At 33.9% G+C, this 19,902-nt stretch overlaps 2 protein-coding genes across 5 annotated transcripts; one reads left to right on the forward strand and one right to left on the reverse strand.

Annotated features, from left to right (window-relative positions):
- The first annotated feature begins 1,639 nt into the window (after positions 1-1,639).
- On the forward strand, positions 1,640-4,357 carry LOC127126549 (protein FAR1-RELATED SEQUENCE 3). Of its 3 annotated transcripts, none has more exons than XM_051055493.1 (6): positions 1,640-2,003; positions 2,086-2,256; positions 2,585-2,794; positions 3,319-3,408; positions 3,656-3,772; positions 4,063-4,357. In XM_051055493.1, exons 1-6 carry the CDS (start codon positions 1,812-1,814, stop codon positions 4,105-4,107), a joined length of 825 nt encoding a protein of 274 aa, XP_050911450.1. In that variant the 5' UTR covers positions 1,640-1,811; the 3' UTR covers positions 4,108-4,357. The 3 variants fall into 3 exon arrangements, with proteins under 3 accessions (XP_050911450.1, XP_050911451.1, XP_050911452.1); XM_051055494.1 differs by having other exon boundaries at positions 3,662-3,772; XM_051055495.1 differs by having other exon boundaries at positions 2,585-2,785.
- A 69-nt stretch (positions 4,358-4,426) lies between these two features.
- Positions 4,427-10,197, reverse strand: LOC127126548 (uncharacterized). 2 transcript variants are annotated; one of them, XM_051055492.1, is made up of 4 exons: positions 9,867-10,197; positions 9,711-9,746; positions 6,286-9,565; positions 4,427-5,622 (listed from the first exon to the last, which is right to left on the reverse strand). In XM_051055492.1, exons 3-4 carry the CDS (start codon positions 9,526-9,528, stop codon positions 4,855-4,857), a joined length of 4,011 nt encoding a protein of 1,336 aa, XP_050911449.1. In that variant the 5' UTR covers positions 9,529-9,565; positions 9,711-9,746; positions 9,867-10,197; the 3' UTR covers positions 4,427-4,854. The 2 variants fall into 2 exon arrangements, with proteins under 2 accessions (XP_050911449.1, XP_050911448.1); XM_051055491.1 differs by having other exon boundaries at positions 4,427-5,655; positions 9,867-10,194.
- Positions 10,198-19,902: the final 9,705 nt, after the last annotated feature.

Consider the following 19,902-nt stretch of genomic DNA (forward strand, 5'->3'; position numbering starts at 1 on the left):
ATGCTTGAGATTATGTATAATGGAATATCCCTTTATATCTTTGACTAATTTTTGGAGAAACTTGTCGAGGAAGTCACACAAGATACTCAAATGAATTAGGATTTCCCAGGCAAACAAACTTCAATCTCTTGATGAATTCTTGGTCAAATTGACAAATGAAGAACATGGGGATACATATATGATGTTTAGAACCAATGTGGATCATTGCTTGCTTGATCTCTTTCATTGAGGGTCTCAATCCCTAAGTATGAGCTTGATGGGGCACATATGGACACACACACTATCTACAAAGGAAACAAAGCTATACATAGACATATTTTTGGTATTTTGGTTAGTAAAGAAAATAAAATAAAGTATGATACAATCAAATGTGTTTGGTGATCTCTCCCAATGCAAACCAAATGACTGAGGGGTAAGGAGGATGTCAAGGTGTGATCCTAAAGCCAATGCAAATGATGAGATAGCATGAGGGATCTTAGGGTCAAAATTGGGGTCTTACGGACATCTGTTAGCCTGGAATTTCTATTTTGGAAAAATTTAATTGAATGTTTCATTGAGAAAATAATAATTGTTAGCATTGATTGACACAAGTCGACATGAATGAATATGTCGACTGAAACGTTTTGACTAGCATCTTGAAACATGGTTTGGAAGAATCTCGATAGAAGATTTTGAAACATAGTTTGGAGGAGTCTCAGGAACAGATCTAATTGATCACTCGACAATTTGTCGAAATCGAAGCATTCAACGAACTTCAAAGACTTAAAAGATTTTGGAAACCAAAGACTTGAGAGGGGTCTTAGAACTTTTAGCAACCACCCTCGATGAGCAGACAATTGTTAGTCACTAAGAGCAATTACGAATGTGAGATAATGGTTTTCAATAATTTTTAAGTTTTGTCAATGTGGCAGTGCTTCAAATGACTAAGTTTCATGTTCTTGGTACGTGTCTATTTTCTAGGAATAAGTTGTCGGAGACAGTTATAGTTATTTTAGTATAAATATCGGATTCATGTATCATAATCAAGATCGTAAAATTTATATACTTTCTCTATAGAATTGGAGTACTCGAGTTAAAGAGCGAAACAATTTGTGAGTAACATGTGAGTCTGTGTCCCTTGTTTTTATTGCATTTATGTTTCCTTAATTGAAACACTTTAGAATTCTTGTCATTTTTCATGCTTGTCATTTACTGCTTTTCATTTAATGCCATCTATTTCAGTTTTCATTTATTTTAACTCAAGCTTTTGCATATGTAAAGTTTGTTTTCCCTTTGTCTGCATACAGACATTCAGAGTTACTTCACACACATATGTTCTTGTACACGCGTTTTGCATAAATTACTTTTGAGATTTTTCGAATTAATCTCATAGACTATTTAAATTGAATATTCGCTAAAAACACATGCGAACACATGGTCAAAACAAAGAAGATAAGTATGTACAATCTAGTGGATATGAACAAAGACTTACTTCTAAAGCTTGAATGGAAAGTTAAAAATGATGATAAATATTTATGGTGTCAAGTAATGAAGGGTAAATATGCAAGGAATAATAACCAAAATACGGTGGAAACCAAAAATAAGTGATTTAATCTTATGGAAAAATATAGCGAGTATTTAGCCATTTTTACAAGAGAAGACTATGTGGTCAATTGGCAATGGAAGAATGATATATGCGCTCTTATATATCAAATAATTTAACTCTTCAATTTTTTAAATAAGAACATAAACCTCCCTATTACCCCCACCGGAGAAACCCTCGCCGTCGCTGAGAAAAAGAAGCAACGTTACATAACCACCGTCAACCGAAAATGGAGGACATCGGTGGAATGAAGCAGGAACTGCAACTTCATCTCCATAAACTGCGCCACATGAAATCAGAAGAAACTCTAAACCACATACTCTCCACTCTCTGGAACACAAGGAAAACCGGTCTTCCCCCTCCCGATAAATCGAATTTCCAATCCCTTCTCAAACTCTCTTCACATTCTCAACTCGATCCTGTAATATACTCTACTACTCTTTTCTTTTTCATTCAAATTCAAATTCACTGAAATTCATATTAATTCAAAACGCATGAAATAGGTGTTGGCGTGTCTTCGGTGGCTTATCAGGAAATTTGTTTATCAAAACTGGAGCGACGATGAGCTTCTCGAATTGCTTCCGGCCGATCTCCCGTTGCAGTTGCAAACCATTCTTTTACTCACCTTCCAGAAAAATCGAGATCGCTGGAAGCAAGATATATCTTCACAGCAAGTAACACACTTTTCATGTTTATTTCTCAACCTATTCCTTTAGGCTATGTTTGAATTGACCTGAACATGATGCATTCCATCCAATTCCATCATTTACTGTTTATTTTTGTACCTTCTGAATGGGGCGGAATAACAATTTTGTTCTATTTCATCCAAAAATATCCAAACAATAGAATGAGATATTTATTCCGTTCCACTCCGTTCGGTACTAAAATCTCTTTCAATAAGTATTTTTTTTGGAAAAGTTTGAGTTATTAAAACTGAATTTTAATAGCCGGCGTTGGATAGTATCATTCTTCTCTTGCCCACTCTCAAGCGTTTTGTATCAGGTCAGAACACATGTCCCTCCATCTTTTTCCTCTGCACCTTCTTCCTCGATGTCAATATCTACGTGGCCACGGCAAGACCATGATTCTCTTTCCCAGCTAATCTGCGGTGATTTGGGACTATCAACACCACTTGTTGCTGATGTTAATGAGTCGGGGCTGCCTGCTTGCTTCCAATGTGATATCACTTCTTCTGAGAATTTGGTACTTGAGGTCCGTTGGTTTTGCCGTGTCTTCTTATTTACCTTTTGTATCATATCCTTGATTTTGCATTAGCTGCATATTTTCTCCTATTACTGTTAATTTTTTATACAGTATCCAAATTTTCAAACTACATTACAGTCTTATCCTTTAGTTACTTGAATTTCACTTAGGTATGCATTACAAATGTATAGGATTGCATTAGGCTGAAGGGATTATATGCAAATCGTTTGATGTTTTGTACTGTATATTGTGAATTTCATTCAGCTGCATAAATTGTTACAGTGCTTCAAAGTGGAAGACTTTCAAAAGATTTGGTGCTAGGAAAATTTTAAGTTTTGAAAAGGATATGGCAATAATATGTGGAAGCTCAAAGAAGGGGAATTAAAAAACATAACCAATTGAAGATATCATAGAAATAATAAGGAAATGTGAAAGGGAAGATATAGTTGACAAGGGCTTTGGTTAGCTAGAATTTTGAAATTCTACTTTCTTTTATTTATTTATTTGTTATAATTTATAAAATGAAATTGTAGGAAAACCTTCCTTTTCTCAAATCAATGACTTGGACCATGGAGAATGGTGGCGCATCCCCCGCAGATAGAGTGGCTATTATCAGCCTTAAGGTAAATTTTGAAAAAGTAATTTTTTATCATCAAGTATCCGTAAGGTTAGTATATAATCATCCCTAAGCTAATGTGTGCAAAAGCAGCCTGTTTAAAGGATTTCCGCAACAATGCACATGCAATGTTGAAATAATTTTATTGTAGCTATGGTGGTATTGTTGTTATAGCATGAAAGGGTATTCTGTAATATCTGTAATGTTGTTACAGTATGAAAGGATATCCTTGTAATATCTATTTTCTTATATAGCTGCAGGATTATAGTAAGTCTCCGTTAGGTGAAAAAGAGCTCAAGTTTCAGCTCACAAAGGATACACTTGAGGCGATGCTGAGATCCATGACATACATCAGCGAACGGCTAAGTGCTGTAAGACATTCTTGTATATAACTATATTTATGATAGTGAATTGGAAGATAAACCCCAAATTATCAGAGTTTATCAAGAGTATTTTGTTGAAAATGAGGAAGAATATTAGTTTTTTTTTCTCATGAAAACCTATTTGCTCTGAATTGAAGAGTTAATCATGATATCTGATAATAAGAAGGAAAAGCAGAAGGTTCCTTTGAATTACTTAAAGTTTTTGTTCTTTATGCTGCAGACAACATTCTCTAGAATTGTACTTATTTGTGTCACTCACAAATGCATTTACACTGCAGGTTGGGACTAAATCCAGGCCAGCAAACAAGAAACAAAAGAAGTAACTTGTTTTCTGGTAATGGCTCATAAGTTTGGAATACTTAGAAATATTAAGACAGTTCTCATACTTTTAATCGCGAAAATTGAAAAATAGAGCTAGTAAAATAAAAAGAACATAGCTCTGACATATTTTGTAATTTTAGTTTTTTTTATGGATGACACTGAAGTAAAGTTCCAGCTTGTTGTGAACAGTTTATCTATCTTAAGATTTGTACAAGTGAAGATGTGTATACAACACAATGCTTTCTCTTTCAACTTTTTGTTTATCTTGAGATTGCGACTGTAATGAAGTAGGAAAAATAATGCGGAAACAACTACTTGGTATATTCACAAGCAAATTCAATCACCATTTCTACAATCAAATTATAATGTACAAAAATCCAATTTCTTTGGATTACACAATGGACAACACTGTTGGAAATAAGCTCTCACCCTATACATATACCAAATTGCTCACACTGAAGGGTAAAACTGAACCAAAAAACTGCACGCTTCAAGAAATAAAACCAAAACTCATTCTTGAAGGAAACCAATCCATCAAATTTATAGAAATCTGACCTGACTACCATTAGCCAAGACATATCGTTGCCGATGCTACAAACTCAAATCCCCACCGCCGAAGAAAAAAACATAAAACAACATAAATAACAAACTCACTACTCTTCCTTCTCCCTCAAAACAAACTCTCTTGATATCAATCAGAGTCACTAGAGCTCAAGCTTGAACTGGAACTAGATTTCTTACTGTGATTTTTATTTATTACTCGAGCTACTACTGGATACATTTTCCGATTTATCAACGGTAGTTCTGCTTATTTCTTCAGCATTGGTTGATACATCAGTCTTCTGCTCATTATCGGCTGCATCCAATTTTTCTGGAAGCTCCCCTTGATTATCTTTGGAGATTTCCTTTATAACAACATCAATATCTTCCAGGGATCTGGCTTCAATAACTTGAAGGTCTGAATTAACTTCCACATGATCTTTACATTCTTCACTACCAAGCTGATCTTTTATCGTACTTGGCAGGATGACATCATTAACATCAACTCCTTCTTGAAGTTGCTTAAAAGCTATGTCGATATCTTCAAGCGATCTTGCTTCAAGAACTGGTATGTCATTGTCCTGCTCAACCTCTGCTGTCTTTACATCCTCAGGCAGCGAACTAAGTTGAGCATCTCTCGTTTCATCATGTACAATGTCGGTATGATGCAATACACCAGCATCACCGACACTAAAATCACCAACGGTGTCCAATTCTGACAAGAATTCCTCATCAATTATATGATCAAATTCATTGATATTTTCTTCATTGTTCAGAGACATAAAGCCCTCTGCTGAAGGAACTAAGTTCTGTAGAGCTTCATTTTGATCTTCCTTCGCAATTTTCCCACATTGCTTATAAACTTCCACTTGCGATTCACTAATGGGTGAACGGAGTTCAGGTGTGTCAGAGTTAACAGAAGTTTCATCTAAGTCGTCATGCAATTCTCCAACTCCATAATTGGAAGTGCCAGCATCCTGTGAAGGTTCTACCTTAATATCATCAGAATTCTGTAGAATGTCAAAGAACTTATAATCAATTATTTTATCTAAGAGTATAAGATCAATAACTTCACTTTACACAACAAATGCAATGCCAGCAGAGTTGTGTACGACCATTAGATGAAAACAGATCAAAATGAAAAATATGTGTATCAATCACATGCATGTAGAAATAATCACAAAGAAAACACATTTTTGAACAATTACTTCGTTATAAGCAACAATTCTATCCACTTGTGCAATAGAAGTGAAGTTGGCATATGCTTCGTATCTTTTAAATAGATTAGTGATTGTACAATATTTATAACTTAAAAATACATATCAGATGTTATTTTTCTACACTTAAAAATAGAAGTTGGTGTTTAGTCTTTTGTATCAAGTTAGTATCCATCATATTTCTCCATGATTATATATATTTTTCACTCTTCTTCTCATTCTTTCATCTAAAACTCACAACTTTAACAGGAATATTACCAGTAGGAGGAAAAACTACAATTCATGTGTTAAAATTGAATAGGAAAATAATTCTATATAGCAAAACATTTAAACCAGTGTATATATTTTTTTCACCACGTGATTTTCCTTAAACATACGGAAACTAAAGCAAAATAATTTCAAGGGATGAGTAATTTGACTTACTTGACTTTCATCATGACCACTGGAAGATTGTGCATCCACCAATTTATCAGAGCTTGACAGATGATTCTCCAAGTCGGAGGGAGACTTGACATCAACTTCGTGTTGGCTATCAGAAGTGCAAGAAACCATATTGTTATCCAAATCTTGAAGGATTTTAGTGTTACCTTGCTCCACAGAACTTGACAAAAAGACATTATCTTGTTCAACTGGAAATATGTGTTCCTCATTTGACCGTTTTTTCTCTAAATGCTCTGTTTCTACCAGTGAGAACTGTGAATCCCCTGGCGCATGCATATGTGAACTATTAGAAGGTATATGGTGGGCATCAGTAGCCACCGAGTCCGGAATTTCATTGTCGTCTTGGACTGGAACAGAGATCTCTTCATTATCTTGTCTTGATGTAACTTCCTCCGCAGACTCATTATCTATTAGATGTAACTTTTCAGAAGACTGTTCATAGTTTGAATCTGGAGATTCTACATTGTCTTGATGAAGCGTTTCAGAATCAGCAAATATGTTTTCTATATCCTGTTCACGAACCATGCCTGAATCAGTTACACCCTTTTGTGATCCAGCATCCGAAGAAAATTTTGAATCCACCAACTCACCCACTGTTGAACCATTTTGATCAACAGAATTTGGTATAACTGCAGATGACCCCTCTGCAGCAACATTGTGCTGATCTATATCTTCAGATTTCTCGGACCTCATTTCATTTTCGACTTCCGCATGCAGTTCAGAAGAGGCTGCTTGAGTTTTCTCATGACCAGAAGAATAATTATCCAGTCTGTCGTTGCGTGCCTCAGATTCTTTATCAGCCAAATCAGCAGTAGTATCTACTGAAACAGGAGGCAACACTGTCTCAGAAATCTCTGCTGCTGAATCAGAAGACGCAGAAGAAAAAGATATGAGCTTTTCTGCTGCGGATGGACTAGAATCATAAACTGGTTCTACTAGTTGGGTGTCTTCCACCTCACGACTTATATGCTGCAAGTTTGATTCCTCCACTGAAGTTTGGGTCGAAATTCCCGATTCCTCCACTGAAGATTGGATTGAAATTCTCGATTCCTCCACTGAAATTTGGGTTGAAATTCTCGATTCTGGGATATGACCATCTTCATGCTGCAAATTTGCAGTTTTTTCTGATTCATCATCAGGTATGTCGTCAATCACTTCTGATCGGGAAGACTGGCTTGATCTGCTGCTGCTCACCTCAACACTCGATTCTCTTCTCAAATGCGTTTCCCCATCATTGAATTGCTCGTCGATTTCAACCTCTCCTGTTGTAGGATAAAATTCCATCTCAGAGGGATCTTCCACCCCACCGAGCACTATTTCATTTTCTTCTTGGAAAACATTGCTCTCTTCAGCTTGTATCATCTCCACGGATTCATTTTCTTCAGAGGATGCGCTTCCATGACCAGCCTCGTTAAAAACGTGTTCCGTGTTAGATGTTAATTCAGCCTCTGGAGACAAGTCTTGTTCACTGAATTTCCTTTCATCCTGATCACCTGAACTCACTGATTCAGTATCTTGAACAGAACTCAACTTTGAATCACTTACTTCACTAGATTGCCTCTGGAAATAGCTTGTACCCTCCGAAGCCATCCTTTCAGATATAAATACAGGCTTCCAACTAATATCATGCCTCTCTTGCTTGGATATCCCAAATACTGATGGTCCTATGTTGAAACTTTCATGCCTCCGAAATACTGCATCTTTTTGATTAAAATGCGTGAACTCTTGTTGAAAACTGTCCCGTTTAAGATCAGGTTTTTCTTCATTTGGATCATATGGAATGTCAAAAGGGTTTCGTCTAGGCTGTAGAATTGATGGGGCGGATCCAGGAATGGGTGGTAGTCCCATGGCAGCAGCATAGGACTCATCAGGGAAATCAAAAGGGTTGCGTCTAATAGAAATAGGCGCAACATTATAGGGAATATCGGTACTATCTAAGTCTATTAGATTCTTTTCAGTCATCAATCTCCTTGCCATTCTCCTGGCAATAAGATTCTCCAATCGTCGGTTTCTTTCAAGCTCCAAAGTTCCCAGATCCATAAGATTCTTTTGGTCGTCCTCTGTCCACTTGATAGCAGATTTACTTTCATCCTCTTTGCCACCCTCCATTTCTTCTTCCTCTTCGTCAACACCATCTTCTTCCGCTTCACCAAGTTTTTCAACATCTTCATCTGATTCAGCACTGTGATCATCATCTGATTCAACACTGTGATCATCATCTGATTCAACACTGTGATCATCATCTGATTCAACACTGTGATCATCATCATCACTTTTATGAGATTTCTCAGATGCAGCATCAGAACCATCATGGGACAAATGAGCAGGCTGCGGGGCATCTATGTCTAAAAGTGGGTGGAGCTCATCAAGCATTGGAATGATGTCAGCCATGGAAGCATCTGGCGAAGAACTCTCTGCCCCATCAGACCCTGAATCCTCAGAGTCATCGTCCTCATCAGAGTTGTTCTCCACCTGTTTCCAAGATGAACTTGGCGAACAATCCGCATCACCTTCCTTCAAAGAAACATACTCGCCTCCGGGAACTTTTCCATTCTCAATTTCAAAAATATCATCATCATCTTCTTTTTGAACCATCACATACTGTTTCTCAATAGCTTCGTCATCACTTGAAACAACTTCAGACGTGAGGTTCCCGTCACGAACTTCGTTGCTCTTTCCCAACTCAAAACTACGGAACTCCCTTTCCACATCCTCTTTTACTTGATTCTCGGGCTGGACATCCATCAAGTTTTCGCGATCCAGCGCAGAGTCATAAACCAAATCAGGATCCTTCTCAGTTCTATCATCTTTCTCACCCGCCACATTCGCTTCATCAATGCCACTCTCTTCTACATCACTCCTAATTTCTGAATATCCTCTCACAAAATAGCTCGCATCTCTATCAGAAACAATAGTTTCACCCTCCGAAAACCCGGTTTGGAAAGACGAGATGCCATGAGTCACTCTCTCTTCCTTTTCTTCAAACTCAGGTACATTCGGCTGCCCGAAACTGAGAAGGGTTCCAAGCAGAAGAGCAGTGCAGACCAAAACAGGAGATGCAGAAACCAAAAGAGAAAACAGAAAAGGAAAATATCTGTACAAAAAAAGCAAGAAACCTAAGAATCCCAAAAGAAATGGATGATGGCAAGCTGATCTGTAAACCCCTCTGATTGAAATGAAAACAAGTTTCCTAATTCTGATTCCAATTTCAATCGCTGATCCCATCTCCCTCTCTTTTGATAACTCTCCTCAAGTTAAAAACCTGTTTTTGATTCATCAAACATAAACAAACAAAAGGTATCCCAAATAAGATCCACTGATCCATGATCAACAGTTCCCATATAAGGGAAGAAAAGCTAAAATAAGAAAGTTCAGAAATTTATCAAAAAAATTAAGCTCAATTTTACCTCAACACCAATGAACCACAATGATAAATCCAATCCCTGAAATTAAAAAAAAAAAGTTTTTGGGGGAATGATGAATTGATCACAGTATAATGAAATAGGGGATAAAGGGTAAACGAAAATGAAAAAAAGAACAAATTTTTTAGAGAAATGACTCACCAGTTATAATGAATTAGGGTATTTGGGAAGAGTCTTGTTTGGTTTGGCTAAAGAGGCAAAAGGAGATGAATGTGTAATGGCATTGACAAAAGAGAGAGTGTGGGGCGGCACGAAAAGAAGAGAAAGAGAAAGAAAAAAGAAAGAAAGAAAAGGATAGAATACTATCATCATGATGACAATAATAATAAAACTACTCTAAATTTTCTTTTTTTCATTGTTGCTCTATCTGGAAAGAAACCTTTTACTCTGTCATGCTATCATGTTGTGAGATCTATGTTGTGGGACATGTCATGGTAATTTTGGTTTTAGGGATTCAAATGTTTGATTTCAAATGTTTGATTTAATTCATGACTATGATGTTCATGAGTCTCCATGCTTGTTTTCTTATGTTTTCTTTCATATTTAATTAATATGAAAATTAATGTTTATTATTAAATAATTAAAACTTTATAATAACAAAATATGACTTATGTTAATTTGTTCTGTTGAAAGACAACTTAAAAACTAAATATGGATTGTTTAAGTTGTAGTACAAGTTAGCAAAACTAATTAAATATTAATTAACAGAAATAAAGAATATAACTACAATAGATGTTGGTCACCATCATTGAATTTATAACTATTTTTATATTTATTCCATAAAACATGCCATATTGTCAGTGTTTTGTTCTTCCAGGCTGGTGTTGGTGTTGGATTTGCCAATCTCCTAAATAATTTTTTGTTAAAATTTGGTTATTGTATTATATTTTGTACAATTTAAAATATTTTATATATAAATATGTTATGAACAAAAAAAAATTGGTAAATGATTTTGACTGGCCTGCAAGTGAATGAATGTCAGAATAACTAGTTATTATAATGAAAATCAAGGGTTGGAGTACATTCTCTTATTGATAGAATATATGAAAATAACTGGACCCAAAAAATAAAAATCAATAGTCACTAACTAAAGTAAATGAAATCAGCCAATGTTGCCATAAAATATATACAAATTAGTCAATTAATCTATAATACTTTAATAACAGAGATTAAATTGGCATATTTTGTATACTTGATTTTTTAAAACTTATTTTATATATTTAAGATATAAATAAAAAAAGTTTGTTTAGTTGGTTTATTACATGAGACTAGTCCCTTAAATTGTTCTTCTCCAATTTAAGAAAAATAAAATTGTATGTTGGTATCAAATTCTAACTCATATTTAATTATGTACGATATGATTTGTAGCATCTTCATTCTACTTAGAGAAAAAGGCTAATTGATATCATTTACATTTAAAATTAAAATACTTTATTAGTTGAAATTGATAAATAGTTCATTTTTTATTAGATCATGTTAGCTCATTTGAAAGAGGTTAAATTTTTGCAAGCGCAATTGAATAATTGTCAGTTTTTTATTAGGTCTACAAAGGTCGTAGCCTCGTAGAGATGTTAGAATAAATCAAGAATCGGTAAAACTTGATAATTTGACAACTTACTCATGTTTCATACTTATGACACGACTTATCCAAAAAAAAAGTTAAGATGCAAGAAATCACACTCTGAGGGAGATGCACGTGTGTGGATAAGGGGAAAACAGATAAATGAGAGGATTGAGTCGAACATGGAACATCACGTACCTCCAGTAAATAAATAAAAAAGCATGCATCATGTGTGCAAATTGTCGAGCAAACCTAATTTCTATAAGCCACGTTGTTTTGGTCAATCAGACTAGTGTTTGCCTATAAAATGCTAGACTAAAAACTCTTCAACACACACAACTAATCTAACAAAATATTTTACACACTTATATCTTTTAGAAGACTCAGCCAATATAGAGAACCCTGATGAGTTAGCCTTCTTTGTTATTCATGTAACAATAGGGAACTGGGATTATAAGAGTATTATAGCTAAAATGTAAACTCAAACTGACATTTACGTGTTAGGAATATATGTCAAACTCATCAGATTCAAGAGAGCAAAATTCACCATTGTGGCTCAAATGTGGATGACCTTCATCCTTCACAACATCACTCCCAAAAACCACATTTCTACTACAATTTTGCACACTGCCAAAGTTATCCAACATATCCTAACTTTTTAGGAGGTTGACATAGCCCGAAGTATTTCTGATAAAATTTTGGACATCATCAATTCCAAATCCAAACCTCCTATAACTTTCAGAAGGTTAATCATTGGATTGTTTATAAAGTACAAGTACCTTTTTCAACCCATTCCACTTTAACATTAGTATGGACCTTGATGTATATTTCATTCGCCACTACTTCAAAACCACACTACAAAGTCGTGTAACACCCCATCCACCTATTGCACATGTCGTTGCATATCTAGTTCATCAACCCGAAGTTCCACATTTTGCTTAAATCGATTCTAATTTGTGTGTATGTTTTACTCATAGCTTGAATGTGAATGATGTTTGTTAAAAAGACAGTCTTTCTTTGAATGATTCCATGAACAAGTTACAGATGCAAATCCATGACCCAACCTAAAGGCATGCCATTTTATCTTAAAAAGATGGATCCGAGTGAAAGTGATCCAAGTGGAAGTGGCAATGTGGAAAGTGAAGAAGACAAAAGTGAAAGAGAGGAAAGTGAAGAAGAAAATGGATAAAATGAAAACGACAATAAAGAAAGTTGCACGCCAAAAATTTGTAAATTTTATCTTGTTTATTTACTTTTCATTAATTTATTTTTAAATATGCTTTATTGAACAGTTAAGTTAAGTTTTTTATTTTGTGAAAAACAAAGATAAGAACTTGAACATGTCGTTCATTTTGTCAAAGCACATTAACATGTTCAAATTCGAATACATGAGCTATTTTTGGATGAAACTTAAAAATGTGCAATTTCGTTTGATGACATGGGTAACTGGTGAAATATCGTTGGATTGTTTAATGATTGAATAATCAGGCACATATGAATTTAGAAATATAGGCTTATGACAAATTAGAATCAACTGTATGATGAAAATAAGAAAAACGTGATGGAAAACTAGAGATATAGCGGAAAGTTGATGGTTGAAGCCCATAAAGAAATGCTAATCAAATATCAACATGGGGAGCAAACATAAACCCTGGGGGAAATCCCTTTCTTATAGAAAAATTAATCTAAAATCAACGACCCAGATCAAAGACAGGGTACCAATTCAAAGGTTGTCAACGCATTGTTCCACCAAGCAAAACATAAGGACTAAAAATACTTAAGTATCCTAAGTAAGGAAATTGTTCCCTAGTATGCTCACCTAGAATGACATGCTAGGAACAAATAGTGAAACGTCCCAGTGATAAGAATCCATTTAATGCTTGTGTCCCCTGACCTTTTCAACTCACTCCTAGTGTTTCATTCCTTATTTGCCCAGAAAACCTTCTTGGAGGTCGACCTATCGTTAAAGGCTTCCCTGACTCCTTCAGTGCCCGAAAAAGCCTTGGAGACAACAGTTTCGAACCGGTCAAAGGCCTAAATAGTTAAGGTTCAATATATCTTAAATCCACTTCACTTGAACAAGAATATAATAATCAGTTCCCATGAAGAGTAATATAGATTTTATTTTATCAACTTTTCACAATAATCATCTTGAATATTGAACTGACTTGAGCGTTAGAGTGTTAACCTTACAGGTTCATCCCACGTAGTTGTATCGGACATTGAAGCTACTAGTTTGAGAATACATATCCGTCAATTAAATCCAACACTATATATATATATATATATATATATATATATATATATATATATATATATATATATATATATATATATATATATATATATATATATATATATATATATATATATATGGTATCCGGTGAGAACTAATAAATATATGAGAATTATTAGTATCAATTGTCAGATTTAATTGACATGTAAGATTTAAAATTTTCATATCAAGATCACCCTATTGAATTTTTCTTTTAATTTGGAAAATTTCCATAAAAAAAAATTCTTGTCCAAAATAATTTTATTGCAATGATTATATTATTATTAAAATATTTGTTAGAATCATATTTAATATTTAATTAGCATACAAATATGAAATATAATTTAAATGTATTTTGTATTTGAAGAGTGCTATAATGTATGAATGATTTAAGCCACAAACCACGCGATTTTATATGATTTTATATGCGGCATCACATTCTTTGTTTAAATCAAAAATTAATTAATATAAATTGAAAAATAAAACACTTTCTTTTAAATGAAAATTCGGTCGTGTAATTTTATCGAAACTTAATTCGTACCATTTAGCATTTTTGTTAGTATTTTTATTTAAAATTAAAATAATCTAAACTATAAATAATTGTGAAGACTAAATAAAATTCCAAAATAAAATATATGAAAATTATACTAATTTTAAAATAATGAGAACTATAAATTGTTTACTAATCTTCCTAATAATATTTTTTTTAGGAAAATCATGTCATAACTTTCTTTTTGAAAAATCTTAACTCTTATAAAGTTGATTTGATTTTAAAAAAAAACTATTTTAAGTTGTATCTCAAATTTTATATAATTATATATCTTTTTCATAATTTATTTTGATAAGTAATTTTTTTCTAAACTTATTTTTAAAACCAAACAAGACTCCTAATATTTTAATCGAATCATTACAATAGTGATTACTAATTCAAAAATTAACACAAATTACATTGCTCGTTTCTTGAATTATCATGAGTTTTAAAATAATAAAATGATTGGAATTTCTAATATTAAGTATAATGATAACGAATTGAAAACTATTTTTATGAAAATCTGTGTGAAGACATGGCTTCTCGAGTATTTTGATGAAGACAACGATGCACGTACAGGGTCAATCATCAAAGAATGGATCAAATCTTCAATAGAGCAAATTCACACAAAGTTTCAATCATACATAGCTCAAAATCGCTCGAGAAATTGATCACAAAGGTATTGAAATTTAATCTTAGTTAATGTTTATATATAAAGTGTTCAATTGATTGTTGCATGTATAATATGATATGGACACTTAGAATTTATTTCAAAATGGTTACAACTTTTAAAAGTTCTCAATTTTTCCTTTTTTCAATAGTGGTACCCGATTAACACTTTTGGGGTAACCGGTTAACCCGAAACAAAATTCAATTTCTAGGCAGATTTTGTTAGCATGTAACCGGTTAACACTTTCATGGTAACCGGTTACAGAGTTTAAAATTTGAATTTTTCTTAACGTTACAATTAATGTAACTGGTTAACACAATTTGGGTAACCGACTACTACTAGGAATTTTTGTAGAAAAATTGCAACTTTTCATATTTTCAATTCATGCTTCTTCTCTATGAACCATGGCATCCATTGGTTGTTTGCACCTGTTTAAAGAGGTTCATAGAAGGATATTTAAACTAAAATTTTTCAGATTGCAAATCACCTCCTTAAAAATTAATTTTCACAATCTTTCTTTGTTTACTATTTTCAAAGATAAGTGTCCAAAATTCATATGCATCATTTGAACACTTCTATAAACATTGTAAGATTGATTATTCCAAAAGGAGAAGATCAATCCTTTGATTGATGTGCAGATATTTCCAGATTATTCAAACTTCCATTTAAATTATACATTTGTTGTTCTTCACATCTTAATTTTTCCAGCATTAGTGGAATTAAGATAATGAGTGTTTTATCCTTACTTGTTTGATAGTAAGAGGTGCATAGGAGAGGATTGTTCTCTTATCACTAAGAAGGTTTTCTTGTTGTTTAGAAACAAGAGAGTCACTTTGAGAGGATTGTTCTCATAAGTGGACTTTGTTGGAAATCCAAGAGTTTGTTCTTGGTGGTCTTTGTTGGTCATTGTACAAGTCCAAACAAATAGTGGAAATCTCTTTCTTGTTGGAAAGGGGATTGGATGTACCTTCGGATTGTGAAGGGAACCAGGATAAATCTTCGTGTCATTATTTTTCTGCACTTTACCACTCTCCTAAACACCATTATAAACCAGAAAAATAATCCTTACAACAAGAAAATTTCCAGGTTTCTAATTCACCCCCCTCTTAGACTGATTTCAGACTTACAATTGGCATCCGAGCAGGTTATAGGTAACCTGTTCCTAGACGATCCAAAATGGCTTCCGCAAATAATAATCTAGTCTTCAGAGATGGTGGTAGCAATAACAAGCCTCCACTATTCTGTGGTGAATACTTTGACTTCTGGAAAATTCGGATGAAGGCTCATTTAGAAGCACAAGGAGAAGAAATATGGGATGATGTCCAAAATGGTCCTTTTGTTCCTACAACGGTTGTTAACGGCGTTGGTTCATCAAAGCCTAAAACTTCATGGGATGATGATGATAAGAAGAAGGTCCTCTATGATAAAAAGGCAATAAATCTTCTTCAGAGTGCACTCGGCATGGATGAATTCTTTCGCATTTCGGCATGCACAACGACAAAACAAATATGGGATACCTTGGTAGAAACTCATGAAGGAACTGCCGAAGTTAAAAGGTCAAGATTAAATACCTTGAGTCAAGAATACGAGTTGTTCAGAATGCAGCCCGGAGAATCCATCCTTGACTTGCAGAAAAGATTTTTGCACTTGACAAATCATCTAAAAGCTCTAAGTAAGACTTTAAGTAATGATGAATTGAATCTTAAAGTGCTTAGATCTTTAACCAGGGAATGGCAACCAAAAGTGACAGCAATATCAGAAAAGAAAAGTCTATCCACAATGACTTCCGCTACATTGTTTGGAAAACTTCAAGAATATGAGACGGAACTTGGAAGACTTGAAAAACATGAGAATCAAGATAAGAAGTCCAAAAGCATCGCTCTGAAAGTTGACTCCAAAGATGTTGAGAAAGAAGACAATCCGGAGGAGGATGAAAACTTCTTGTTACTTGTTGAAAGGCTAGGCAAATTTTTCGGTAAGAATAAAAACCTTCCTTCTATGCGAAAAGAAAGAAACACTTCAAGAAAATAGAAGCTTCCACTTCAATGCAAGAGGTAACATGTTATGAATGTGGTAAGCAAGGCCACATAAAACCAGATTATCCTCAACTACCTAAGAAAAGTGGATTTAAAAGCAAGAAGGAGAACAAGTACAAAAAGGCTTATGTCGCATGGGAAGATAACGAAATAAGCTCGTCATCTGACTCGGATAGTGATGAAAGTGAAAACCTAGCATTAATGGCCTCACACCATTCCGATGATGAAGTAAATGAGGTTAGTAATGATTTTTCGCTTTTTGATAATGATGTGCAAGGTGCCATAGATGAACTATTAAATGAATGCAAAATTTTGTATAAAACTATATCATATCAAAATAAACAAATCTCAGTTTTGGAAGAGAAAATTGAGAAAATGGAAAAAGGTTTTGAAGTTGAAAAAGAAAAGATGATTAGTGATCAAAAACAAAATTTTGTATGCAATAAATGTGAGTCACTTTCTTTTCAAATTGTCCAACTAAAAAGAGTTCTTGAAAGATACGAAAAAGGACAAATTGGATTGGAGGGTGTACTTAGCCAACAAAGATATTCAAATGATAAAAGTGGGCTTGGTTACTCAAAGTTTTCAAAACCAAGCTCAAACAAGACAATATTTGTTAAGGCAAGTGACCAACCAATCCAAGAGAAAGTGAACAAACCTAAAATAATTCATCATTATCCTAAAAATAAAAACCTTGTTAAGAAGAAGTCTTATCCTTCTAGGTATAGAAGTAACTTTGAACCAACATGCTTTTATTGTGGTATTAAAGGCCATACACCTAATGCTTGCTATATTAGAAACTTTAGTGTTGCTAATGGGCATTACTTATGGGTAAAGAAAGACACTAATTATGAAGGACCCAAAGAAACTTGGGTACCTAACAAAACTTAATCTGTTTTGTAGGCTTGCTTGGAATCCACATCAAACTTATGGTATCTCGATAGTGGGTGTTCCAAGCATATGACGGGAGACATCAACAAATTTTCAAATCTAAATCTTAAAGCCAAGGGTTTTGTTACATATGGAGATAACAACAAAGGAAATATTCTTGGCAAAGGCATTGTTGGTGCACCATCTTTCACATTCATTGAAGATGTTCTTTATGTCGAAGGACTAAAGCATAATCTTCTTAGTATTAGCCAACTATGTGACAAGGGCTTCAAGATCAAGTTCACTAAAGATGATTGCTTGATAGAAGACGAAGTCACACATGAGATTAAACTAAAAGGTAAACGCCTTAACAATATTTTTATGATTTCCCTTAATGACTTGTCTTTGAAGGTAAAGTGTCTCATGGCAAACAACAACGATTCATGGCTTTGGCACAAAAGATTCGCACATATTCATATGGAACATTTGAATAAGTTGATCAAGCATGACCTCGTCATTGGTTTGCCCAAGATGAAGTTTATCAAAGATAGACTTTGTGATGCGTGCCAAAAGGGGAAACAACATAAATCAACTTTCAAATCCAAAAATGTAGTGACCACTTCAAGGCCATTACAACTGCTGCACATGGACTTATTCGGTCCATCAAGAACAAGGAGCTTCGGAGGTAATATTTATGCCTTAGTCATTGTTGATGATTTCTCTAGATACACTTGGACTCTCTTTTTAGTGCAGAAAAATGACGCATTCAAAGCATTTAAGAAGTATGCAAAGCAAATCCAAAATGAGAAGTCACTAACCATTGCCTCCATAAGAAGCGACCATGGTGGAGAATTCCAAAATGCTTCCTTTGAAGAATTTTACGATGAAAATGGAATCTCTCACAACTTCTCGGCACCAAGAACTCCTCAACAAAATGTCATTTTTTTCTTATACCAGTAACATTTTAGCCAATTTAATATTGAGTTATAAAACAAAGCATTTGTTAAGAAATAATGACTTCAAATGTTTTCAAACAAAACTAACAAAAACACATCACAAACAAAGCCATAAATTTCCTTTATAAAATTGATTCAAATGTATATTTATAGATTCTCATATTCGTATAGGTTCTACAAAATAAAATGGAATCTCTCACAGAGATTAAATTGACATATTTTGTATACTTGATTTTTTAAAACTTATTTTATATATTTTAAGATTAAATAAAAAAGTTTGTTTAATTGATTTATCACGTGAGACTCGTTCCTTAAATTGTTCTTCTCCAATTTAAAAAAAATAAAATTGTATGTTGGTATCAAATTCTAACTCATATTTAATCATGTTCATTAAGATTTGGAGCATCTTCACTCTACTTAGAGAAAAAGGCTAATGATATCATGGATGATTTGGAGCATCTTCACTCTACTTAGAGAAAAAGGCTAATTGATATCATTTACATTTAAAATTAAAATACTTTATTAGTTGAAATTAAAATACTTTATTAGTTGAAATTGATAAATAGTTCATTTTTCATTAGATCATGTTAGCTCATTTGATAGAGGTTAAATTTTTGCAAACACAGTCGAACAATTGTCAACTTTTTATTAGGTTTACAAAGGTCGTAGCCTCGTAGGGATGTTAGAATAAATTAAGAATCGGTAAAACTTGATAATTTGACAACTTACTCGTGTTTCATACTTATGACACGACTTATCCAAAAAAAAGTTAGATGCGAGAAATCACACTCCAAGGGAGATGCACGTGTGTGGATAAGGGGAAAACAGATAAATGAGAGGATTGAGTCGAACATGGAACATCATGTATCTCCAGTAAAGAAAAACTCATGCATCATGTGTGCAAATTGTCGAGCAAACCTAATTTCTATAGGTCACGCTGTTTTGGTCAATCAGACTAGTGTTTGCCTATAAAATGCTAGACTAAAAATTCTTCAACACACACACACAACTAATCTAACAAGACATTTTACACATTTATATCTTTTAGAAGACCCGACCAATATAGAAAACCCTGATGAGTTAGACTTTTTTTGTTATTCATGTAGCAATAGGAAATTGGGATTATAAGAGTATTGTAGCTGAAATGTAAACTCAAACTGCCACATACGTGTTAGGAATATATGTCAAACTCATCAGGTTCAAGAGAGCAAAATTCACCATTATGGCTCGAATGTGGATGACCTTCATCCTTCACAACATCACTCCCCAAAGTCACATTT

Source organism: Lathyrus oleraceus, chromosome 3, assembly GCF_024323335.1.
Source record: "Lathyrus oleraceus cultivar Zhongwan6 chromosome 3, CAAS_Psat_ZW6_1.0, whole genome shotgun sequence".
NCBI classification, from domain to species: Eukaryota; Viridiplantae; Streptophyta; class Magnoliopsida; order Fabales; family Fabaceae; genus Lathyrus; species Lathyrus oleraceus.

Coding starts and splice junctions, on each gene's coding strand:
- LOC127126549 (XM_051055493.1), top strand. CDS start 1,812: ATGGAGGACATCGGTGGAATGAAGCAGGAACTGCAACTTCATCTCCAT. Junction 2,257..2,584: donor AAGATATATCTTCACAGCAA/GTAACACACTTT, acceptor GTTTTGTATCAG/GTCAGAACACATGTCCCTCC. Junction 2,795..3,318: donor CTGAGAATTTGGTACTTGAG/GTCCGTTGGTTT, acceptor ATGAAATTGTAG/GAAAACCTTCCTTTTCTCAA.
- LOC127126548 (XM_051055491.1), bottom strand. CDS start 9,528: ATGGGATCAGCGATTGAAATTGGAATCAGAATTAGGAAACTTGTTTTC. Junction 5,656..6,285: donor GTGGTCATGATGAAAGTCAA/GTAAGTCAAATT, acceptor GACATTCTACAG/AATTCTGATGATATTAAGGT.